The sequence below is a fragment of the Gossypium raimondii genome, chromosome 7 (genome assembly GCF_025698545.1).
Source record: "Gossypium raimondii isolate GPD5lz chromosome 7, ASM2569854v1, whole genome shotgun sequence".
Lineage (NCBI taxonomy): Eukaryota > Viridiplantae > Streptophyta > Magnoliopsida > Malvales > Malvaceae > Gossypium > Gossypium raimondii.
In genome coordinates, this window is record NC_068571.1 from 39,917,473 (window position 1) to 39,944,871 (window position 27,399).

The following is a 27,399-nucleotide window of genomic DNA, read 5'->3' on the forward strand; positions in this document are numbered from 1 at the left end:
CCTCAAAGATGACATTTTAATTGAATTTGTGTGGAATTAGGGGGAACCACTTGATGCATACATTTGTCTTCTCTTTTGCCAGTGGTTGGGTAACACATGGGGTTGGCATTAATATGCCTTTTAACATTCAAAAAGATGCCTTGAATTTAACCAATTTATAATATCGAAAATTTATTTTATTATTCTATAGTAATTAAACTAAAAGGTGAATTAAATTATATAAAAAGAAGTTTACTCACTGTTTAAATTTTGCCACATAATTTTAAAAAGTCATCACAAATATTATCTATTTATTGCGTTATTATTGAATTTGTTAATTATCGTATAATGATATATATATATATATATATTTGAACATAAATATTATTATAGGTTTTAATCATATTTGATCTTTTTAATATAATGTCTAGAACTACCCATAACCCCTTCCCAACCCTTAAATAGGAAGATAATGCGCTTTAATGTACTTGAATCCACCTCATCCTGCACTGGCAACAATACCAATACCAATCGAGTTAAGACTCAATCGACATGTATAATGATATGTTGATATCACCATTAGTAGTATCATTTAATCTTTTTTTTTCTCCCTTTCTTTTCTCTTTATCTATTTCTTTTTTATTGAACTTTTACATTAGTATAAATTCATCATTCTCCTTAATCTGGTGAGGAACTCATAGGAGAGATTTCATTTGTATTTAAAATTCTAAAATTAATCTATTTGTTTGGGTAAAATATATTAGAGAATTTCAAAATTTGTGAGTAATTTCAAGACATAATTTTAATAGCTCAAAACCCTTTTTCGAACCTCACCTAAATAGGTGGTTTTCAAAATTCCTAGCACTTTTATTTGATTTAATATATTTGGTCCCACTATAAGATAAAATGTAAGCTTTAAAACGGTTTTATTTAATTATAACATATATATTTAAAATTTTATTTTGTTAAAGCTATTTATAAAATTTTACAAATATAATGATATTCATATGGCACTTTTTTATATTATTTATATTTAATATAATTATTCTTATTTCATAATTATTTTTAAATTTTATAATTTCTTTAGCCTAATTTCTTCTAAATAAATTTATTTATCCAACCAAAGAAATTACAAATCTTAGCATTTTGAATTGATAAATTTTAAAATACTAGTATTTTAAAAATCTTAAAATTCTTTGTCCAAACACACTCTAAAGATTTTAATTTTTATTGATGATTACTAATGGTTGATTCAAATTATATTTAGAGCTTAAATAATACTGCAATGATCCTAAAAGTCATTTTTAGGCATCCAATAAAAATATGCCACTTCATATTGCTTTAAAAGAATTTCATAATTAATATCACACACTTTCTAACACCAGACCAATTCTTCTTAATAATATTTTAACCCTAGTTAGTGTTGATTAATTAAATAAAATTAATGTAAATAAATAAATAAAATTAAAAATAATAGTAGTAACACAAGGTTTGTTGAATTAGATTTATGATTTATTGTATGGTAGGTTAGAATTTAAGATTTATGATTTTAGGAAATGGTGAGATCGGTGGCGTATCTAAGGGGTTGATAGGGCCTAGTCCTATCTAAAATGGAAAATTATTTATTTAGAGTCTTTAGAATTTTTAAAATTTTAAATTAGTAAAGATAAAATTACACTTTGGCCCCTAAAAATAATAAAATTTTGATTTAATCTTTTAAAATTATAAAGATATAGATAATTAAATATTAAAATTTAATTTCGACTCCCTAACAAAAATCTTCTGACTTCGCTTCTAGGTAAAATTAGAATTTAAGATTTAAAAGGTATAAAGTTTAGAGCTATAAAATCTAAGATTTTAGAAAATAAAGTTTAGGGTTTTAGATTTTATAAAATAATAATATACTATTTATGGACTTTGAAGATGTTCTTATTAAGTAAATAAAATTAACTTTTAGAGTGGTTTTGTTTAAGATAAACTCAAATATTTTAAATAAAGATGAAGTGAGGACACATAATATTATGCATTTTCTTCCTGTTTTTATGATAGAAAGGGAAAAAATCACATCCAATTATGAGAGGGATTTGGCAAATTGAACATGTGGCACCGAACTGCCCATTTAGCGTCTAATTAATGAAGTTGCGAGTGATAAAAAAATAAACTTTGATTAAAAAAAGAATAAAGATTAAAGAAGTAGAAGTTTTATCCAAGTGAATGAATAATTAAAAAAAGGAGGGAAATTTACCTGAAGTTTGTGTCTGGTTTTGGTAGCTGCAACAAGACAAGACATTTAGTTTTGTACTTTGTATTAGAGACTCCATCAATTCAAGGATGGATTATCTGCTCTCGTTAAATGGTTAACTCCACAATATTAGGTTAAAAGGCTGTTTTCATCAATACTAATATATGACTTTGAACACTCATGAGTTGAATAATAATGTAATTGTGGAGCTTTAGGGGTGGTTGTTTTGCTGGTGTAGTGATGAGTGATGATCCACCCTAGTCATACAGGGGTTCTGGCCTCACTTGCTCTGCTTTTTTTCAGTTTATTTGAATGAATATAATTGCCGCTTTGGGTAAGGAACCACAAAGGAAGACGGTAATAATTGTGTTGGGATAAGGACATTGGATCAGGTTGTAAAAACATTAAGGACAGGGCACCTAGTCGGGCAAAGCCCACAAACCTAGCGAGATGGACGAACCTAAGCCAGCCCAACCCCTAGTGTCTAAAACATGGAGAAATTCAAATATGCATCTTAAAGCAACTGTATTGTATTGAAGAAACAAACATTTGTTTGAAATGTTGAAACCAAATCAAATCAAACTATACCCCCCCCCCCCCAAAGCCAACATGAACAACAATGATATATCCTCCATGCATGCTTTAATTTCCTGTATATAATAATAGTATAAGAGGTGGCAAATACAAAGTTAAGAGATCAGTACAATTTGTCTATGCAAGTAGACGCGGCTGCAAGTAAACACGAAGACCTTTCTTCATAAACAGTGTGAGAGACATCTTCTGCTCCACCCTGTGTCCAGGAACCAGCGAAACCCGATAACGCAGCAGAACTGCGGAGGCCACCGACTTCATTTGCAAGTAAGCCAAGTCTTTGCCCAAACAAGTCCTTGGTCCAGCGTTGAACGCCACAAACTTGTAACCATCCTTTGGTGCCTCGAACTTGTCACCTTCTGCTGATAGCCATCTTTCGGGCTTAAACTCCATGCAATCTTCTCCCCATATACTCTTCATTCTTCCAACTGAGTATATTGAATATGTGACGGTGGAGCCAGCGGGAACCAATGTGCCATCTGGTAACACATCGTCTTCGACAACGTACTTGAAGTCCTGAGGAACCGAGGGGTATAACCGCAGTGTTTCAGCTAATGCTGCTTTCAGATATATCAGCTTGTCTGCTTCATCGAACATCAGTGGCTCTTCCATCCATTTCTTGGTATCTGGGCCGCGGGTGTTGCGGAGAACCCTTGATATTTCATCGATGATCTTTTGCTCAATCTCTGGGTGGTTCATTACGAGCCAGAAGAACCAGCTGAGGGCTACGGAAGAGGTGTCACGACCAGCGAGGACGAAGTTCAGAGCGATGCCTTGAAGAACGGTGCTTGTGAAAAGGTTTCCCCCAGCATCTTTTTTCTTCATGAAACGGGACAGTAGATCATCCAATGGAGCTTCTTTTCGTGCTTCAATGGCCTCGTTCATGTAGTTTTCAACGATTCGGAGGCTACTCTTTAATCTTTTCTCAGCTCCTATCCCCAAAATCTTCTTCAATCTCCATAGTAAACCAGGGTAAAGAAGCCTATTAAGAGTTGCTTCAGTGGCTGTATCGAAAGCAGTAGCAAAAGGGTTATCTGGTAACTCGTGAGAAAGTGTTTGTGGGTCTTTGCCAAATGTAAGCCCACAAATGTTGTCAAAGGTTAAACGAAGCAACAAGTCTTGCAAATCCACTGCTTTCTTCTCATTTGATGCTTTGTCCAAAATACACCATAGACGATTCTTGATAGTCCTATTAACCCAACGACCCATGGCTTGCCTGAGTGTCCTGGTCGTGAACTCAAGTGCTGCAGTTTTCCTCTGTATCAGCCACGATTCTCCATCACTGTTGAAGATCCCTTGCCCCAAAAGATCATGAAATGCAGCCTGCCAATGAGGCCCTTTGGGGTAATTATCGAACCGGGTCCGGAGAATGTGCTCAATGTTTTTGGGGTGACAAGTGACAGTGTAGAACCCTTGCTTGCGAGCCAAAAATGGAACAGCAATGGTACATGTTTGATAGGTGGCTGAACCACCCGTTGCTCGAAGATTACTAGCAATCCAATCATGCATCCTCCTCCGGTTCATGAAAAGAAATGGTAGGCTACCGACCAGAGGCCATACCCTTGGACCACTTAACCTCTTGGCTAGCAGATAGAACCATATTGCATAAGCAAATGTTGCAGCAGCTGCTAGGGTGAACCCAAATGGAGGGTTTTCCAATTCCATTGCTAGGACCTATATTAGAGAATTGATGCTATGGTCTAGAATTCTTTGCACTAGACAGCTTAATTGGACAGAGATTGATAGGATTGAAGTTATATATATGATTATGGATATGTTTATATATAAATATGAAGTGATGACAATGGGAAAGGTTTAGGAAGAGTAGTTAGGAAATTTCTAGTCCAAAGTCGCTGTTGGGTTGATAGGAACTATTTATTTTAGGGAATTTACACGAAAACCATGCAAAGTATGTTTTGTAGGTAAGTGACACAACTAATGCTTCGAAGCCATAATTAACTAATTGGTTGTTTTTACATTAATTTGATTTGTTTCTTAAGTTTTACCCGATATGTCATTATATCATCATCTACTCATGTTGAATACTTTTTTAAGATATAATCCTTTAAATATATATATATATATATATATATATATATAAAATTAGGCTTTAGGTAATTGAAAATTTTTTATAAAATAATTGACAATCGACTGTTTAATTAAAAACTGCAATTAATTGAGAGTTAGCGATCGGTTGAGTTCATGTAATATGGTTTTCATCAAAGCCCCTAACGGGCCACTAAGTGTTGCTTAGAGGTTATCATGCGTCGGGTTGGGCCGTAACAAAATTTTAGGTCTATCTTATAGGCTTGGTCCTTAAAAATGGGCCTAAAATTTTGCCTAAGTCCGATCCGGATAAAAAAAGTTAAAACCCGAGTCCGACTCGGTCTGCCTGTATTAAAATTATTTTATGTTATTTTTATATAAAAATAAATTTAAAAATAAAATACATCAAATACACTAAAAACATTAAAATAAATGTTTCCCAATAAATTAAAAAAAGTCTTTATACTTAAATAACACTAAGATATGTAAAACTTAACAAGTAAATATCTTTAAAGTAGTAGCAAAATTAATAATAAAACAAGAGTTATATAATATTCAAACAATAACAATAAAATAATAACAATATAATAGTGAAATGACAACAAAACAACAACATTTTTTTTTTGCAAATTTGGGTCAGGCCAGGCCCGGGCCGAAAAAAGTTTAGTCAAGGCTCGACCCGTTTTCTAAATGAGCCTTATTTTTTATTCAAGCCCATTTTTCAAGCCTAGTACTAATGTAACGTGACAACAAACTTGAAAAATGATGATGTGATATTTGACATGGAAAAATGCTCATGTGAATTTTATAATTATTTTATTAGGAGGGCTTAATTGCTTTTCAAGGATATAAAAATTTTCAAAAATTTTATAAAATTATAAATATTTATAAAAGGGTAGTAATTTTAATTTTTTTATAATATTTTAATAATTTCTAACAATTTTTTAATAAAAATACTAATTTTTCCCCTCACAAGTTGCTTACATCATGCCTCAGTCCATCCTTATTAACTTTACTCGTATCACATATCTTAAACTAAAATCATTACTCATCACTTATCTTAAGCTATCAAACATTAAATTCATTGTCTTTTAAACCCCTTTCTTAGCATATGGGGTAAAGCCAATACTATGATATTAGGGGAGGGGGCAAAATAAAATTTTAAAATGTTGGGGGAAAAAGCAAAAAATACTTAAAAAAGACTTAATTTGAGTAATTCATAATTAAAATGGATTGGAAATGTTATTCTACCCCTCAACTAAAGGGTTCCAAGGCCACTGCTTGTCCGATTGCCTCCCTTAGTTACGTCTTTGCTCGACATTTTATACAAGTTTAATCATCGCATTTTCAAGACTATAGCTAAGCACTGTAGATGTGCCTAGCTTGTTTTTTTTGGGAGGGTGGGTGGGTGGGTGGGTGAGAGGGAAGGGAAGGAGAGAAAGGAAAGAAAAATAGAAGGAAAAATGGAAGGAGGGAAATGAAAAAGAAAAATAAAAAATTGTGTGAGCTTTTTATTTATAGACTTTTACATATTAATAATTTATTTTATAATTTTATTATGATTGTACATTTTTTTAGCATTTTATGTCGTTTTTTTATCATATCTATTCTTTTTAACATGATGTCTAAAACTATCTATAGTCCCTCCTCAACTCATAAATAAGAGGATAATGTGCTTGAGCACACTTGAACTCACGTTCTCCTGTATTTGTAACAATACCCATGCTAATAGAGCTAAGACTCAATCAACCAATTTATATATATATATATATATATATATATATATATATATATATATTTGCATAAGATATCAAATTATTTAGGCACCTTAAATAAATGGTTATGGTAATCCAATTTAGTGAAAATTTATTTTAAATTATACATGTAAATTAGTTAGTCTATAAGTTGAGTCATGAATAAATTTAAGATTAAATTTGAGAAATTAAAAAACTTAAAAATAAAATTATTTCAGTAGTTAATTGTTTTAATTTAAAAGTTTTGGTGGATTTAAAATTATTATTTAATTTTAAATGATATATTTAAAATACTTACTCCACGTTTAAAAATAAATTAACACGAGAATTAATATATTATATTAAAAAGTTGGGTTATTATTCTGAAATATTCATGTTTAATACGTGTTTAAGGCATAATCTTATAAAAAGAATTATATCAAATATATTATTCATATCCAAAAGCTAACTCCTACCAAATTTAATAATAATAAAAAAAAACAAAAAAACTAAGCTCTTGTTTTTCCACGAAACCAATAGTTTACACTTTACTTTTCTTGGTGACCCTATTTTCCAAAGTAAAACAGAAAGAGAAGTGGTTAGTGACAGTTGATCCACATTGAGAAAGCTGGGATTTTTATTTCCATAAAGCTTTTAATTTGACTCCCATTGAGAGAGTAGTTTCAAGAGAGTGGAAACTTGAGGAGAAAGAAACATTGATTTCTTTTCTTTTTTGCTCTTTAAAATTAATTTTGTTCTCATTCTATCTTTCTATCATATTTTAATCCCTATTTTTTCCTTCTCTTTCAACTTCTATACCTACAATAAAATTTTGATATCTTCCAATCAAATCAATTCATATATTAAATAATCTGTCGAAAATTTCTATATACTTCCTACCTTCTAAATCCTTCAACGATTCTAATATAAACTTTCACTATATAATGATTCATGTTGACACCATTTTTGGATGAAAAACGGGGTCGACTTGGGTTTTGAAAAAAAGAAACGGGAGTCGCCACCAATCTTTTTTTTTTTAATGTGGTGTGATTGGATCACCTCTAAAAGAGATTGTTTTTAATAAACGGTTTGATTTTATTAAAACCACAAGTTTGGTCCATGAAATTCAGAAAAACGGGTTCGGGAGTCGGTTACGCACGAGGAAGGATTAGCACCCTCGATACGCCCAAAATTGGTACCTAGTTGATTACTTAATGTCTTAATGTCGAAAAACTAAGAACTTTAAAGAAATTTAAAATACGATCCCTTTTTTTTTAAAGAAAATTTATAAAAAATAGAGCTGCTCGTTTAGACCTTTTATTTCAGAAAGAGAAAGTATCACACCCAATACGTTAGGGTACGATATCTTACCTCTTCAGAAATGAGCAAGTCTCAACTAGCATAGAGAAGTTTAAAAGAGTGTTTGATTGTTTAAGTCATAAATAATTTGTAACCCAATACGTTAGGGTACAATTTCTTCAAACGTCAAACATTGAATATTGTATTTATTTTGAAAAATTCTCGTCTCGAGGAATCAACGTATCATGTCCAATGCATTAGGACACGACGTATTGAATTCTCGGTAATGAGTTTTTATTTATGTCTTTTTTGTAAAAAAAAGTAATCTCGATTATTTAAATTCAACGAAGAAAATCGAAACCCAATATGTTAGGGCTTGATTCTTTCAAGGATCTCAAATGCCGAGTGTTACTTTTTGAAATTTTCTATTTTTTTGATAAATCCGAGTAAAAAAATGAATGCAAAGTAATGATAAAGATGATAATGTAAGTAAGATAAAAACAAAGGCTATAAAATAAATAAAAGGACAAACTAATATAAGACACCATGGCAAACATACAAACAATAATATTAAAGCATTCATTCTAAATAATATGAATACAAATGAAGAAATAAACAAAAAGAAGTAAATAAAATGATATAAATGTAAAAAGATGCATATTTATGGATACATTTTAAGATTATCGCAAATAAACATATAAACAAGCAAATGCATACGCATATGCGTATATATTATAAAAGTTGTATAAAAGCGTATTTTATATTCACATATTTATAAAAATGCATATGGACATATATAAATAGTTTTAAGCTATAAAGTATAAAAAATATGTACATGCATACATAAATTATAAAGTATATAAAATATAAGTATGTATATAACAAAGTCTAAAACGGTATAAATAGGTAGATTAAATGTAATAATAATGATAATAATAATAATAGTAATAATAATAATAATGGTAACATTAGAATAACAAAGTTAATAAAAATTGACTAAATAATAAAAGATGCTAAAAAAGGGATTAAATCGAAATGAAATAAAACATATAGGGCCAATTTGAAATAAAGGAAAATGAAAAGGATCCAATTGCGACGTGAATAAAAAGGGAAGGACCAGCATAAATAACCCTTTTAAGAAAACGCGGATCCTCCCTCTCGGTCGGTCATTGCTTGGTCGAGAACCAAAAAGCGTCGTTTGGCACTGACCCTAAGGGTAAAACGGCGTCGTTTTGTGAGAGTTATTTAAACCCAAAATTTTTTTAAATCTTCATTTTCTTCTTCTCCTTTTAAAAAACTAAAAAAAAAACCTCTCCCCCCATTCTTCATCCGGCCATGGATTCCAGCCAAAAGCTCCGGCGCGTCTCAGCCAGGGCGGCGGCCGTGGGCACAAAATAGGGCCTTTTCGGCTTCTTTTCGAAGCCGGTAGCTTCTAGGCCGTAGATCTAAGGTCGAAACTCATGAAAGGGGAGACCAAAGGCTCGAAAAAAAATCCGTAACTTCTCGCCTTCTCCCCCTCCGGCGCGGCCTTTGCGAACCCCAAGGGGTTTTTACGGCCTTAGCGCACGGAGAGGCACACCAACGGCGGCGCGACACTAACAAAGGTATTTTTTTACTTATTTTTTTGTTTTTAAAAGAAATAAATCGAAAATAATGATATTTTTTTATGAAAAATGAAAGAAAAACAGTGAAGTGAAAGGCGAAAATCACCTTCAATGGTTTTGTTTGCTTTTGATTTCTGAAAATATTTGTAAAGGAGGGGAAGCCGAACCCCTTACAACGATAACCTTCGTCTTTTTATAGCCTAAAAATTACATGCTATTTGCTATTATTTTTCTCTTTTTCTCTGGTTGCTGTTGTTCTTTGCGTGCTTTGCAAGTGACGACGCAAGTGGACGTGGCGGTGATGGATGTCCGGCAGCGCCAGAATGCCAAAGGTCAAAGGGGCGGCGCCTAGGTGCGGCGCTAGGGTTTCTTTTCTGAAACCCTAGCTTGATTTTTTAGGGAAATCGAGCCTTAGTTGAATTGGGTCTCGGGTTAGTGGGTTAATTGGGCTTGAGTTTGGGCTGGTGTTTAGGTCTGTTTTTGAGTATTGGGTTTGGTTTAGGGTTTGGGTTGGTTCTATAATGGGCTAGGCTAGTTGGGTCTGGGTTATTTGGGCTTGGGCAATAATTGGGCTTGTACAGCTGCCCCTCTTTGCTCGTTGTCGTGTAACGAGAACAGAGCAAAGACTAAGAAAGACCAATTTTGCCCGGTCTTGCCGATTCTTGACTTCTCTTGACGCTTCTCTTTAAGTAGCTTCACTCCAGTCCACTGGGTCGTGTTGCTTCAATCCACTCTACCGCACTTCAGGAAGATCTGATTTGTAGCTTTAATCTTCTTCGCAGCAATTTCAGGAGAACAAAATTTGCGTTTTCAGTCTGTTCCACTGCAACATCAGGGATATAAGACCTGATACGATCCACTCTACTGTAACTTCAGAGAGATAAGATCCCTTAATCTGCTCCACTGTAATTTCAAGGAGATAGGATTACTATCTTCAATCTGCTCTGCTGTAATATCAGGGAGATAAGATTACTATCTTCAATCTGCTCTGCTGTAATCTCAGGGAGATAAGATCTGATACGATCTACTCTACTGTAACTTCAGAGAGATAAGATCATTTATTTTAATCCGCTTCACTGTAACTTCAGGGAGATAGGATAGTGTCTTCGATCTGCTCTGCTATAATCTCAAAGAGATAAGATCTCTGGCTTCAATCTGCTCCACTGTAACCTCAGAGAGATAAGATCTGAAATTCTTCGGTCTACTCCACTGTAACCTCAGGGAGATAAGACCTGATGCGATCTACTCTACTATAACTTCAGAGAGATAAGATCATTTATTTTAATCCGCTCCACTGTAACTTCAGGGAGATAGGATAGTGTCTTCGATATGCTCTGCTGTAATCTCAGAGAGATAAGATATCTGGCTTCAATCTGCTTCACTGTAACCTCAGGGAGATAAGATCTGAAATTCTTCGGTCTATTCCACTGTAACCTCAGGGAGATAAGACCTGATGCGATCTACTCTGCTATAACTTCAGAGAGATAAGATCTTTTATTTTAATCTGCTCCACTGTAACTTTAGGGAGATAGGATAGTGTCTTCGATCTGCTCCGCTGTAATCTCAGGGAGGTAAGATCTCTAATATTCATTGACCTATTCTCTGGGGAACATGACCTGTATAATGAGCCTAATTATGCCTAATGATTTGGATGACATGATCAAAATGAATCAAATGCTCCTAACTAGACATGTGTGAATGGTGTTTGCATGAATACAGAATTTTATTTTTTTCGAGAATGATCCCGCTTAAGTTATCACTACTCGAAGTTTATTAAGGCTTTGTCACTGAAATGTTACAACACCTTCCTTCTCGACTCGCGCTTTCTGAAGAAACATTTAGCCAGGCTGCTCCCACTGTAAACCTCAAAGTTATATCCACTAGGACGCCAAAATTTGTGCCATCATTCTCTCACAATAATCTAAGGGTAGAAATATGTGGCTTTTCCTAAATCCTTCTATCGCCATTCAAGGATACAGGATCTGAATCGTTCTGGTTTCTTACACCATTCTCAGGGTGTTATACCAAAGACTTATACGCAGATGAAAGCTTTCTTCTCCGAGGTAACCTCTTCATCTTGCCTAGTAATCATTGCTTGTTTGTTTACTTAAGCTTTGTCACCAACATGGCGCCTTGTCAATCAATGCATTTGAAAACAAAAATCCAAAGAGAAAGTCTAAATTTAGACTATTCTTTCTCAAATTTCCAACCTTTAAAATTGGTGTATTCTAAACAATAGTCCTGCTTTAGGCTCCTATATTATTTAGAAACTTTTCAGAGTAATATGCAAAACTTCCTTTGTGAAAGTCTTATTAGTCCATTAATCATTATTCTAATGCAACATGCTTACAAAAAGATAACCACAATAAATAAGAACAAAGCTTGTTCTGATCATAACTCGAAAGAAATAAAATATCAAAGATAGCGGAAGAACAATAACAAAGAGGTTGATTGAGAATATGTATCTTAACAAAAAGAAAATGTATTTTTCAAGGATAACACATCCAATAACAAGAACTAGGTGCCCCAGTTATCGCAGCTTGAATTTCTTTGTACAAACTTTCTGAAGAACATTCTGGGTTTGACATGTGTTTAGGAGATCTACAGTGCTCTGTCGATGCCCCAGGACGTCGCCTTTCTTTTCCTGTTGATTCGGGTATAGCAAGACCACCACATGCCCAATCTGATCAAGATTCAAGTTGCTTTGATTACCTCATGCCCCATTCCGATCACTATTTGAGCCGCACTTTTCGGGTTTTCAACTCAAATCCCCTTTGGCCTAAAGTGCCCTTTGCGGGTTTTCCCCTTAGCCTCTCCAAAAGTTTTTTTTCAGAGAAGCAAAGCGCTCTTTTTGCGTTTTCACTTTGGTTATTTTCCTCTTAAGTGAAGTATTTATTGACGGAATCTGCGTTTACAGGGTTTGGCAGATCTTTACCATCCATCTCACTTAGAATCAGAGCTCCTCCAGAAAAGACCTTCTTTACAACATAAGGTCCCTCCCAATTTGGCATCCATTTCCCTCTAAAATCTTTTTGCATAGGAAGAATCTTTTTTAGCACCAAGTCCCTTCACGAAATTCTCTAGGGCGGACCTTTTTATTATAGGCTCGCATCATTCGCTTCTGGTACATTTACCGATGGTGAATAGCTCTTAACCTCTTTCCTTCTATTAGGTTCAACTGATCGTATCGAGATTGGACCCATTCGGCCTCATCCAACTGTAATTCAGATAGCACCCGTAGAGAAGGGATCTCAACTTCAATGGGCAATACTACCTCCATTCCATAAACTAGAGAGAAAGGTGTTGCCCCTGTAGAAGTCCTAACAGATGTTCGATAGGCAAGGAGAGCAAATGGCTACTTCTCATGCCAATCTTTGTAAGTTACAGTCATTTTCCCCACAATCCTTTTAATGTTCTTATTGGCCGCCTCAACTGCACCATTCATTTTTGGACGGTACGGCGATGAGTTATGATGTTTGATTTTAAATTGGCTGCAAACTTCAGCTATCGTGCTATTGTTCAAATTCAACGCATTGTCAAATATGATCTTCTCAGGCATTCTATATCGACAAATGATCTCCTTTTTTAGGAATTTGTTGACTGCTGATTTCGTGACGTTTGCGTATAAAGCAGCTTCCACCCACTTGGTAAAGTAATCAATAACCACAAAGATGAAGCAATGCCCATTAGAAGCCTTTGGTGATATTGGCCCAATAACATCCATACCCCTTTGAGTTGATATATCACCAAAGCAGAATCCCCATATACTCTTAACACTTTGATGTTTCGTTCAATGGCTGCACGAATGCCCATAATACATGCTTCATATTCTGCCATGTTATTTGTGCAATCAAAGTCCAACTTGCTAGCAATAGGATAATGATCACCATTTGGGGATACCAAGACTGCCCCAATTCCGTTACCCATAGCGTTTGAAGCTCCATCAAAATTTAACCTCCATACGTGGTCCATTCGAGGGTTTTCTTCAGTGTTTGCCACATACATCAGGTCCTTGTTTGGAAAATTGAAGTCCAAAGACTCATAATCCTCTAAAGCTCTACTAGCCAAGAAGTCAGCTATCGCACTTCCCTTTACGGCCTTCTGACTTACATATACTATGTCAAACTCAGATAGCAGAATCTGCCATCTAGCCATTCTCCCATTTAAAGCAGTTGATTCCATCATATACTTTAAAGGATCCAGTTTTGAAATCAGCCATGTCGTATGATATAACATATACTGCCTTAGTCTTGGGGTAGTCCAGATTAAAGCACAACACAACTTCTCAATTGGTGAGTATCTCATCTCGCAATCATTAAATTTTTTGCTGAGATAGTATATTGCCCTTTCTTTCTTTCCCATTTCATCATGTTGACCCAATACGCATCCCATGGAATTTTCAAACACTGTTAGATACAGTATCAATAGTCTGTCTGGGTTTGGTGGCGATAGTACTGGAGTATTAGCCAAGTATTGCTTTATCTTGTCAAAAGCCCTCTGACATTCATCGTCCCATTCACCCGAATTATGCTTCTTCAGAAGACGAAATACTGGATCACATTTCTCTGTCAGTTGTGAGATGAACCTAGCAATGTAATTCAATCTCCCAAAGAAACCTCGAACTTCCTTCTGAGTGCACGGGGGTGGTAAATCTTGTATTACTTTTACTTTGTCTGGGTCAACTTCAATCCCCTTTTCTGCTAACTATGAAGCCTAATAACTTTCCTAATCTGAATCCAAACGTGCATTTTGCCAGGTTAAGCTTAAGCTGAAATTTCCTCAATCTCAAAAATAACTTTCTTAAGACTTGAACATACTCTTCTTCAGTTCTTGACTTTGCAATCATATCGTCAACATAGACTTCGATCTCTTTATGCATCATGTCATGAAACAAAGTCACCATAGCTCTTTGATATGTTGCTCCTGCATTCTTCAATCCAAAGGGCATTACCTTGTAACAAAATGTTCCCTATAAGGTAATGAATGTGGTTTTCCTCATGTCTTCAGGATGCATCTTTATTTGATTATATCCAGAGAAGCCATCCATGAAAGAATACAATGAGTAGCCCGCCGTGTTATCTACCAAAGTATCAATATGCGGCAGTGGAAATTGTCTTTTGGACTAGCTTTGTTCAAGTCCCTGTAATCCACACACATTCGTACATTTCCATCCTTTTTGAGAACAGGGACGATATTTGCTACCCAATCCGAGTATTTGATCTCTTGCAAGAATCCGGCATCAAACTGCTTCTTGACTTCCTCTTTAATTTTTAGCACAATATCAGGTCTCATCCTCCAAAGCTTCTGCTGGACTGGTTTACAATCTTCTTTTATGGGGAGACGATGCACCACAATGCTAGTACTTAGCCCAGGCATATCTTGGTACGACCACGCGAAAACATCTTTGAACTCTCGGAGCAAATTAATGAGGTCTTGTTTTGTCTTTGTGGTGATTTCAGTTCCAAGTTTCACCTCTTTTCCTTTTTCTAAGCTTACGATTTCCAATGATTCTTTATAAGGTAGGATCCTCGTGTTCCACCATTCTCAACAAGTCTGGGATACACTACAATCTTCGTCATTTTCAAAGTCGTGAGATCCTTCTAAACACATTTCTTGCTCAAAAATAGACTCCTGTTTGAAACAACGTCATTCATGTCATTGATATTCGAGGACCTATGATGGAATGCATCAAAGAATATAAATTTTATGAATATGAAAGAATTATTTGGAAGACAATTAATCAAACGGAAGAAATTTACTTGTATGAAAAGAAAGAAAAGAATGATTGCTCAAAATGAATGCATATTTCATTAGAATAACGATATTTTAGGCTCAAGCCTCTTTCACAAAAGATTTCATATCGTTTCTAGACAAAAACAACAAGAATGTTCTGGACATTACTCTGAATAAGCCCTAAAGACTACAAGGATTTCTTCCACAGTCCAATTGTTTAGCTCGCTCCCGGGCTCATAAGGGGAGATCTCCAACAATGCCCTTTCCTCTGTTATAGCGTTGATGTGAACGGTTTCACTCATTTCTTCAATACCCTTGCTACTGGACATTCCACGCTCAGGATGAATAAATCCACCCGACACAAAAGATGCAGATAAGTGGGGAAATGTCAAAGGTTCCCACTTAACTTCATATCCATTCAAACGTGCCTTTCTTTTCTCCTGTCTTTTCTCTACTTCTTTCTTCTTCTGCTTCATGTCTGGCTTGTATCCTAAGCCAAAACTATCGAACTTTTCCTTCAGCATTGGAGCTTCAATCCTTCCCTGAAGGTATTTTCCCAATCCTTTCCCTGGTGAGGCTCCTCTTCCTACCATCAATCGCAACCCCATTTCGGTGGTCCTGGATATTTTCGGTACTGGAATTCTGCTTCCCTCCGTAATAAACATCGCGTTTACAAATTCTAACGACCGAAAAGAACATTCCAGTGCCTCATCGTTGATGTCCACATAAGGTGCATCACTAGTCATCATTGCGATAATATCCTCCTCTGCATCTATTGTTACCAACCGACCTTCCGATACCAACTTCACCTTCTGATGTAATGATGAAGGTACTGTCCCCGCTGAGTGTATCCATGGTCTTCCCAATAGACAGTTGTAGGAAGGCTTAATATCCATTACCAAGAAGTCCACCTCATAAGTGATTGGGTCAATCCTTAACGGTACCTCAATTCTCCCCATAACCTTCTTTTCCGTCCCATCAAATGCCCTTACTATGCTCTAGCATGCTTTCATGTGCGAACTGTCCCCCGGTAATCGACTAAGAGTGGATAGAGGCAATACATTCAATGCAGATCCATTATCAACCAAGGCCCCCGGGAGTGTGTACCCTTTACATCGGACAGTAACGTGCAGGGCTTTAGTAGAACCCCTTCCTCCAGATGGTATTTCGTCATCATTGAATAAAATGAAGTTGTCGGCACTGATATTGTTGACCAATCGACCCAACTGGTTTACCGAAACATCCTCAGCCACATATGTTTCATTTAATACATTCAAAAGTGCATTCCGATGTACTTCGGAGCTTAGGAGTAAAGCTAATACAGAAATACGGGTGGGCTGTTTGTGCAGTTGCTCCACAACACTGTATTCACTGTGTTTCAAAAACTTCAAAAACTCATTCGCCTCCTCCTCCTTTATTGGCTCATTAACTAATGGCTCAAATTCTACCACTTTCTCTTTTCTCTGTTCTTTCTTCAAATTCTCTTCCCTTGACGATTCTGCTTGAGCGTCATATCGTTTCCCACTGCGTATGTAAGATCCTATTTCCTGATTTCTTTCTGCTTCTCTTCCCAAAATAGTTACATTGCACCCATAATTCCATGGAACCTTTTTGCTATCCTTATATGAGAAATTTGATGGTTTCTGGATTACAATTTTCGGTGTTACCTGAGCCCTATCCTCATTACTCTTAGGGCGTGAGATAATGACCACAGGAGAATTTATTTTCGGAGTCCCTATCCCTGACTCTATCACGCATATGCTCTTCTTTTCTTCCGCATCTTCATAGAATCTCATCTCCTTGTTATCCATCATTCTTTGAACCAAAGCCCTGAATCATTCACATTCTTGAATTCCGTGCCCTATTTTACCGTGGAATTCACAATAATTTCCCATCTCATGCCCTTCCTCAAAATCTGAAACAACTAACCCTCTTTCTGCCATCTCTTTCCAGACCCATTTCAATGGAGTTTTTACTTCAGTAATGTCAGTCTTGACTCTTTCCCCCGTACATTCGCTCAACATATTCACACCTTTATTATCATGATTGGGCAACGGACTTTCTGTGTTGGGTGAGTCACCAAATTTGACAACGCCCAATTTGATAAGTCTTTCCACTACCTTCTTGAAAGTAGTACAATTTTCTATTGAGTGTCTTGAAATTCCGGCATGATAGTCACATTGCGCGTTCACGACATACCATTTTGGATACGGGGGTTATAGAGGACTCAAGTAACGAGGAGCAACAACATGCGCATTAAATAAATTCTGATACAGCTCCCTATATGTCATTGGAATGGGAGTGAACTGGAGCTTCTCAGTAATTTGCCTAGTTCCCGACTCCTGTCTTGATGATCCCTACTGATTAGCAATCATTTTCTTTGGTTGATTCACGGTAATTGACCTATCGTAGGCATTCACATTATTCACTTCATTCTCTCTTTCCTTCGGGGCTGTCCTTCTATTATTCTCCCCTCCATCTATTCTTCCACTTTTAATAGCATGCTCGATCATTTCGCCGTTCATGATTATATCCGAGAAATTCTTTAAAGCACTTCCCAACATGTGAGTGATGAACGGGGCTTTCAATGTATTGATAAAAAGCGTCGTCATTTCTTTTTCCAAAAGAGGTGGTTGCACCTGCACCGCTACTTCTCTCCACCTCTGTGCATACTGTCTGAAGCTTTCATTCGATTTCTTCTCTAAATTCTGCAGAGTTATTCTGTCAGGCATCATTTCTGAGACATGATTGTATTGTCTCATGAATACCTACGCCAAATCTCTCCAAGTAGCAATTTTGGTTCGGCTTAGCTGATTGTACCATTTTAACGCCGCTCCTGTAAGACTATCCTGAAAGCAGTGTATTAATAATTGATCATTATTAATATACCCCGTCATTCTCCTACAGAACATAGTGATATGGGCTTCTGGGCCACTGGTCCCATTATATTTCTCGAATTTCGGCATCTTAAATTTGTAAGGAAGCACCAAATCCGGAACTAAGCTCAGATCTTTCGCATATATTCCACGATAGCTGTTGACACTTTCTATCGCCCTAAACTTCTCTTCAATCCATTTCCATTTCTCCTCAAATTGCTTTGGTAACTCTTCTTTCACCTTGTCTTTCTCAGCTACTTCATCGAAATCCGGGACAGCAAAATTAATCAGATTATCACCAGGACTAGAACCAGATCCGACCTGAAGGTTCTTCGGCATTGAAGCATCACCTTGAAAATGCTGAGGCCTAATCGAAACAGAAGGTCTTCGTGGATGTGGTTCAGTCTGAACTTGCGCACGCGGAGGCGTGAAACCTGGAGGAAAAAGTGGCTCATCATTGTTTTCTTCTTCATCGCAAATCACAGGACCTTTCCCTTTATCTACTCCTTTGGTTATTAATTGCGTCAATTTAGTCATTAGGTCATCTTGAGACTCCTTCATCTTTTGTACCATGTCTTGCTGGATTTTTTCTATATGTTCTTTCATTTGCACCTGCAACTGGTCTTGCATTTCCTTTTGAAGTCGTTCTAGCTTTTCCAACCTTTGATCCATAATTTTTGACTTAACACGGGTGCCGTAACAGTGTCGATTTTCCAGGTTAACTAAAATAATTTTATTTAATTAAGGTCATTTAATGATTGTTAACGCATATAATGTGATGCAATGCATGAAATGAATGCAAAAAGGCGTTAATTCTAATTCAATTTCGTTCTAAAAACTTTACTAGAAAACAAACTTCTTTACATAAGGTGGATTACAGATACGACTTAGCCCTAATTCTCAAAACTCTAATTTTCTTAAGTAACGAGGCTAACTCCTGTCCTCGTCTTGACTCTAACTCGTACTCCACGCTCAACACATCAGCTTGTATTGCCAACGTTTGCAAATGATCAGCTACCTCCCGGATTTGAACCACGGCTTCTCCCATAATATGATTTCTATCTCTTACTTGGTTCTAGAAGTAGTGTAACTGCTCAGTTTGACGATCTTTATTAGCTTCCAAATATTCAATCTGGATATCGCAATTTCGTAATGCTGCTTCTAACTCTTCAATCCTTTCTTTCATTTCTTCAATCCTATTTAAGCTTGCCTTCAATTCCATCACAGAATTTCGATTTTGATGCCGATGGAGAGATCCTTCTAATTCAGTCACTCTGCTTTCTAGTTCCCCCTTTTCCTTCTGATTCTCTAACAGACTCCTCTTTAAAGTCTCGTTCTGTGCTTGAATTTCCTGGAACCTCTTTTTCCATTCATCAGCCTTATTCTTTTCTTCTTGAATCTCCTTGCGCCATTGCTCAGAAGTCTTTCCCAACCCAGTAGTCCTCATTAATAGCCGCAACTTCTTATAATCTGTTTTCAGACTATTTAGATCTTCTTCAGCCCTAGCTTTCCCTTTTCTTAGTCGCTCCGCCTCGAGCTTCTGAACGACTTCATCCAGTCTTAAGTTCATTTTTTCTTCCTCTATTTGCTCTATCTATTTTTCCAACTCTGCATTTCTCCTTTCAAAATCTTGTTTTAGAATTTCTAATTCAGAAGGGATGACCCGTAAATGCTCTTCTATCGACTGACTGCCTTCAGGACTTGATTCGGGGATATTATCATTAATTCTTCTGACTCTCCAATTATCATACTCAAGAGTCGTCATTGGCCCTACAGCCAATCTCTTCATCCGACGAGTTTGTTTCCAAGCATTGGTCATCTCTCGAATTTTCTTCTTGCAGCCATCCTCCCCGTACGAGAATTCACACTCAGCTAATCCCTGGGTTGCGAGTACAAACTGCCTTGACCTATACTGTTTGAGTACTAACAACGGAGCATAACCAACAGCTCCCCAGATTCCAAGCAAAGGAACACAATCAAAAGCACCGCACTGGTACAAGATTTCATCTGGAAGCAACCACAGAGCCCTCCACTCAACGTCTTCTTCCTGCATGTTCTGAAGAATTGCCATCCACTTTTCCATCAAAATGTCATCCCTTCTCGGTGTAGCTACTACCTCCTTTAATGGCGAATAATTTTCAGAGAAGACCCGATATGAGACTTTATCAACTTTCCAAAAATGACTATGGAACCACGTGAGTAATAGCTGTGCACATCCAATAAATCTACCTTCACCCGCCCTCCGACAGGCATTTAGAGATCTGAACGTTTATGCTAAAATCGTTGGAACCGGAGTAACTCCCTTATCAAGACGGTCGAACAAATCAGTGACCGCCTCATCAACGTGCCCCAAAGCTTTGGGGAAGATAACTAAGCCGTATACGCTCAAAGCGAAGACATCTACCCTCTTTTTTACATCTGGATGCACTAGAACCACATCTTTCAAATTCCTCCAAGAAATACATTTGTTATCCCTTTTTTGTTTGATTCGGGCTGTAACCCACTGCTCACTCATACCTGTTATGTTCATCAACTTTTTCAGAAAGGTCGGTGGATTTACAGCTCTCGAGTAAACCTTGTCGACTTGCATATTTGCACACCGAAGTAAAGCCATTTATTCTTCTACAATACGTACTAAGTCGACTCTTCCGAATGTAAAACAACTGTAGGCGGAGTTCTAAAATTGTGCTAGAGCCCGGAATAGGTGCTTGTCTACCTTCATATCTAGCAAGTACGGCAAATCCCCATAATTGGAATAGAAAAGTTGTTTGACCTCCTCATCACATTGGTTCCAAATCTCTTTTAACTCACGCAAATCGTTCTGTGTTACACTAATACGGGTGAAGTCCCATAACTCTGATATATATCCTTCAGCCAAACTATCTCTTTTCTCCTGCTACGTCGTTTCTGACCAAATTCGGACTGCCGTATTATCTTCCACCTTATCAAGAAACCCCTTTTCCATGATAAGCTTTCTGTCTAGAAACCGAATATGAACCAACGCCTTGAATCATGAAATGCCATGCAGTTAATATTGCCATACATCCAAAATAAGACAGCAAAGATCAGTATCAGGTATAAACATACAATCCACAATAATTCAGAAAGAATAAGAGCACATATCAAGATATCTACTAGGGTTTGGTGTAGTTCTACCTAGGGAGAGTTCCTAAGGTTCACTACATGAGGTTTGGCTCTAAAGTAAGGGTACCCAAACCAGCAGATTCCTCGATCTTCACCCATTATAGGCTCATATAGACCGAGTTCTATTCAGGGGAATACATTTCCCTATGGCTGCACGGAGATGAAAATCTCACGAAGAGATAGGTACGGATGTATCCCGAAAGCGATCCACTATCCTGCACGAAGGTGAAAACCTCACGAATGAGTAGTTTCTCACTCCCACTTAAAAGGGTGTGACCAACGGTCGTGAAATGCAATGTGCAGAAAGATACCAAAATTTAAACAAACAGAGCAATTATAAACCACAATAATGAAAATTGTAACAAAGATCGATGAAATGCAATGAAAAGATCGTAAATTTAAACCAAATTTTCAATTTTCAACAAAAAGACAAGAAATAATCAACTCGTGGCTTGACTCTCTTATTTAAAATCCCCAGTGGAGTCGCCAAGCTGTTGACACCATTTTTGGATGAAAAACGGGGTCGACTTGGGTTTTGAAAAAAAGAAACGGGACTCGCCACCAATCTTTTTTTTTTATGTGGTGTGATTGGATCACCTCTAAAAAAGGTTGTTTTTAATAAATGGTTTGATTTTACTAAAACCACAAGTTTGGTCCACGAAATTCAGAAAAACGGGTTCGGGAGTCGGTTACGCACGAGGAAGGATTAGCACCCTCGATACGCCCAAAATTGGTACATAGTTGATTACTTAATGTCTTAATGTCGAAAAACTAAGAACTTTAAAGAAATTTAAAATACGATCCCTTTTTTTTTAAAGAAAATTTATAAAAAATCGAGCTGCTCGTTTAGACCTTTTATTTCAGAAAGAGAAAATATCACACCCAATACGTTAGGGTACGACATCTTACCTCTTTAGAAATGAGCAAGTCTCAACTAGCATAGAGAAGTTTAAAAGAGTGTTTGATTGTTTAAGTCATAAAGAATTTGTAACCCAATACGTTAGGGTACAATTTCTTCAAATGTCAAACATTGAATATTGTATTTATTTTGAAAAATTCTCGTCTCGAGGAATCAACGTATCATGTCCAATGCATTAGGACACGACGTATTGAATTCTCGGTAATGAGTTTTATTTATGTCTTTTTGTAAAAAAGTAATCTCGATTATTTAAATTCAACGAAGAAAATCGAAACCCAATATGTTAGGGCTTGATTCTTTCAAGGATCTCAAATGCCGAGTGTTACTTTTTGAAATTTTCTATTTTTTGATAAATCCGAGTAAAAAATGAATGCAAAGTAATGATAAAGATGATAATGTAAGTAAGATAAAAACAAAGGCTATAAAATAAATAAAAGGACAAACTAATATAAGACACCATGGCAAACATACAAACAATAATATTAAAGCATTCATTCTAAATAATATGAATACAAATGAAGAAATAAACAAAAGAAGTAAATAAAATGATATAAATGCAAAAGATGCATATTTATGGATACATTTTAAGATTATCGCAAATAAACATATAAACAAGCAAATGCATACGCATATGCGTATATATTATAAAAGTTGTATAAAAGCGTATTTTATATTCACATATTTATAAAAATGCATATGGACATATATAAATAGTTTTAAGCTATAAAGTATAAAAAATATGTACATGCATACATAAATTATAAAGTATATAAAATATAAGTATGCATATAACAAAGTCTAAAAGCAGTATAAATAGGTAGATTAAATGTAATAATAATGATAATAATAATAATAATAATAGTAATAATAATAATAATAATAATGGTAACATTAGAATAACAAAGTTAATAAAAATTGACTAAATAATAAAAGATGCTAAAAAAGGGATTAAATCGAAATGAAATAAAACATATAGGGCCAATTCGAAATAAAGGAAAACGAAAAGGATCCAATTGCGACGCGCGTAAAAAGGGAAGGGCCGCGCGCGTAAATAACCCATTTTAAGAAAACACGCGGATCCTCCCCTCTGGGTCGGGTCATGCATGGTCAGGCCAAAAAGCGTCGTTTGGCACCGACCTAAAGGTAATTAAACCCAAAATTTTTTTAAATCTTCATTTTCTTCTTCTCCTTCTAAAAAACTAAAAAAAAAAAAACCTCTCCCCCCTTCTTCATTCGGCCATGGATTCCGGCCAAAAGCTCCGGCGCGTCTCCGCCGTAGTGCCTCCGTAGGCGTTGGCCGTGGGCACAAAATAGGGCCTTTTCGGCTCCTTTTCGAAGCCGGTAGCTTCTAGGCCGTAGATCTAAGGCCGAAACTCGTGAAAGGAGAGACCAAAGGCTCAAAAAAATCCGTAACTTCTAGCCTTCTCCCCCTCCGGTGCGGCCTTTGCGAACCCCAAGGGGTTTTTACGGCCTTAGCGCACGGAGAGGCACACCAACGGCAGCGCGACGCTAACAAAGGTTTTTTTTTACTTTTTTTTTGCTTTTAAAAGAAATAAATCGAAAATAATGATATTTTTTTATGAAAAATGAAAGAAAAACAATGAAGTGAAAGGCGAAAATCACCTTCAATGGTTTTGTTTGCTTTTGATTTCTGAAAATATTTGTAAAGAAGGGGAAGCCGAACCCCTTACAACAATAACCTTCGGCTTTTTATAGCCTAAAAATTACATGCTATTTGCTATTATTTTTCTCTGGTTGCTGTTGTTCTTTGCGTGCTTTGCAAGTGATGGTGCAAGTGGACGTGGCGGTGATGGACGTCCGGCGGCGTCAGAATGCCAAAGGTCAAAGGGGCGGCGCCTAGGTGTGGCGCTAGGTGTGGCGCTAGGGTTTCTTTTCTGAAACCCTAGCTTGATTTTTTTGGGAAATCGGGCCTTAGTTGAATTGGGTCTCGGGTTAGTGGGTTAATTGGGCTTGAGTTTGGGTTGGTGTTTAGGTATGTTTTAGAGTATTGGGTTTGGTTTAGGGTTTGGGTTGGTTCTGTAATGGGCTAGGCTAGCTGGGTCTGGGTTATTTGGGCTTGGGCAATAATTGGGCTTGTACAATTCATATAAAAGGTCGTAACAATAATCATTAGACTAATAAAATATCTCAACATTATTGCATCCACCATAAAATGAATATCTTTTCATAATCAATGTTAGCACTTAGTAAAAAACTTCATATTTCTTATTTCGTTTTCCAAAACTACTTCATTTGTACCCTTACTAACTTTATACATTTACATATTTGGATGACTGATCCAAAAATTTTCCAAATTTAATTCTACTTTAATTGTGTTTTTCCATTTTGGACAATTTATTTCATGTCTATCTTTCTTAACAAATTTATTCATGATTTTAACAGTACTATTGCATGCAAAGTTATTGCCAACAACATCTATGTTTCATGGTTCCATATTTTCTCGTATTGACATAACTTTTCAAGATCTATTTGTTTTCACTATTTCCATCTTCAATTTCAAATTGATGAATGTTTTCTAGAATTTTAATAATTAGTTAGGTCTTTGGGTCTCTTCAGGAGCACCCACCTCCACTATATAACCATCTTGATTCACTATTTTCTTTTACAAGAATTTTCATCTTTGGAACCAATCAATCTACCATGCTTCAAGCATGCACTACTTTCATTTATTCTAATAGGATGTCCTACTAGGACTCCAAAACATCATCCGGTATATGACACTTGGTTATTCTCATCATGTCAAAAAATACATCTAGCAGTTAACTTGTAAAAAAGTGAATTATCTTTTTGAATTTCTGGTTCAAATTACTTTCTACAAGGATCTAGATAATGATAATTCATTCTAAGTAATGATTTCATCCACCATTATTTCTCTTCCCTATTTTAGGAAAACTATTAAATCAAAATATATATCATATCATAATTGAATCTATAATTCGTTCAAAACATCTAATAAAATAAGGAGATTCATAATTAATATATATTCTCAATATTCTTTGGATACTCATTTTATGCATCGTGGTTGAACAACTTAAACATATACGCACATTAAAAAAAATCTAAAATGGGTTTTATTTGACTCGACCAAAAACCAATTATATTGAAGATTATTTATCATAACTTGCTGGCATGATATGTACAAGTGCCGATTCATGTAAAATATAATATCCTTACACATATATACAAACAGTTTCATTCTCAAAAGATATGATTTAGTTGGAGGCATTTACTTCATAAATTGTACTAAACCATTTTTGTATATGTGATTAAATTAATCAAATATTCAATTACCTAAATATCATGCATAATTTAATTCGATAAAATAAACTTTAGCTTGAAAGAAACTTTAAAATAATAATTTTTTTTCAAAAAATAATTTATCAAAAATAAGAAAATAGAAAAGAAAACATAGATGAACTGGTTTTATAAATTTGCTAACTCCAAAAATATAAAAAAAACTTTGAGTGGTTGAATGGAAAAGAAAATTGTTTAAGTGTTACGAATGGGTGTAGGTTCAATTCCCTTATTCCGTGATTTTGTTTTTCTGTTTCCTTTTTCTTCCCCGGCATCAATTGGTTTTATAAATTTCTTGACAAAAACTAACAATGGTTTGTGGGTAAATAAGTGGCAAAACGAACATGGAGATTTGGGGACCCAAGTTTGACTCCCTTTAAGAACAGTAGGTTTTTTTTTTTCTTTCTTTTTGATGAAAAATCCCAAATGGCTAATGCTTGAAGAAATTGAAAGGAATTCTCTCATGAGCAGGATTTTTTTATTGTAGAATATCGTACTGTTATGAAATAAATAGAGTAAAGAACAAAAATAGAAGAGAACAAGAAATAGAAAAGGAAAAGAGAAAGAATTCTTATTGATAAATAGGGATTTACAAAGTTTGCCCAAAATCTATATTTATGAACATAATAAGTACTTTTAAAAGATATTAGAGTCTAACTACATCCAACTTATCTTAATCTTGATTCCTTTTCTAATATAAATTTGTCATAAATTCTCATCTTTTCCTTAATATTTTGAAATGATACAAATTAGTACATATGAATGCGATTAAATTATTGACATGAATTTCTACTTATTTAATAATTTATTTGTCATAAGTATGTGAATTGATAAACTTGGCATATTGACCGTAAAAACTTATTTACTAATTTTTGTCCAGAAATACTTCAGACAAAAAAAATTTGAAATCCACATACTCATCTCGACAAAAATTTTAAAAAAATAATGAAAGAAGATGGCACTTGCCCTCAATAATGGATGGCATCTACCAATTCACATGCTCATGGCAAGTTTGTTGAATTTACCTTCCACCTTCACGTCCAATTGCAATTTAGCTTTGCTAATTGAAATGATTAAATTTAGACATCGCGTCGAAGTTGGTTATGTAATTCACAAATTTTTTATATTCAATTTACAGTATAAAATATGATTTGCTCAGCAAATTATAATCTTCCTCTTATATATTAACTATATCACGCTCCCCATTAAAATTTTCTCTTCAAAACTTAGTTACAAAACAATTTACTCTCAATCTTGTGTATAAAACTATAACAAGTGTAATGTCTTGTTCAATTACTATCAATGTGAATCTGTAACTCTCAGTATTCAGCTCAATAAATTCTTTAATATGGAATGAATCAACTAGATATTCTAAGTGTGATCTATTTTATAAATCTTGTTCAAATAAAAAACTTTCCTTGAAATAAAAATCTTAGTATTCAGCGCCAATTACTTGAAGAATTAATCATGGATGGCATAAGATTTCTTACACATTGGCATGCTGAAACTTTCCTTTATATGAGCTTAAGTTAGTAATCGATTTTTTTTAATGGAGTTGCAATTACATGAAAGAGGGCATGAGAACTAGCGTTGAAGCAATTTTTTAACAAATAGAAAACATAGAAAAACTACGTTAAAAGAGATGGAGAAGGGAGAAGTAGAAGAGAATAGAAAATAAAGAAAAAAAAGGAAATTTAAAAGAACATAAAAGAAAAATTAAATTGCGCAAAACGAAAAAATATGAAAACCAATTATATAATTTAACCTAAAATTTTTGTTTGAAATGATGATTTAACGTGTCACGTTAGCTTACTGTTACATCGTTAACAACAATTAACGGCTCAATAACTAAAATGTTACAATACGTAAGCGTAAGTGACTAAAATGTAACATTTCAAATACAAGTGAATAAAATGTA

The 27,399-nt window shown here is 35.3% G+C and overlaps 1 protein-coding gene across 1 annotated transcript; it reads right to left on the reverse strand.

The window, feature by feature from the left end:
• Nucleotides 1-2,846: 2,846 nt before the first annotated feature.
• On the reverse strand, nt 2,847-4,556 carry LOC105761893 (cytochrome P450 86A1). The gene has a single exon (XM_012579837.2). It carries the CDS (start codon nt 4,475-4,477, stop codon nt 2,933-2,935), a length of 1,545 nt encoding a protein of 514 aa, XP_012435291.1. The 5' UTR covers nt 4,478-4,556; the 3' UTR covers nt 2,847-2,932.
• Nucleotides 4,557-27,399: the final 22,843 nt, after the last annotated feature.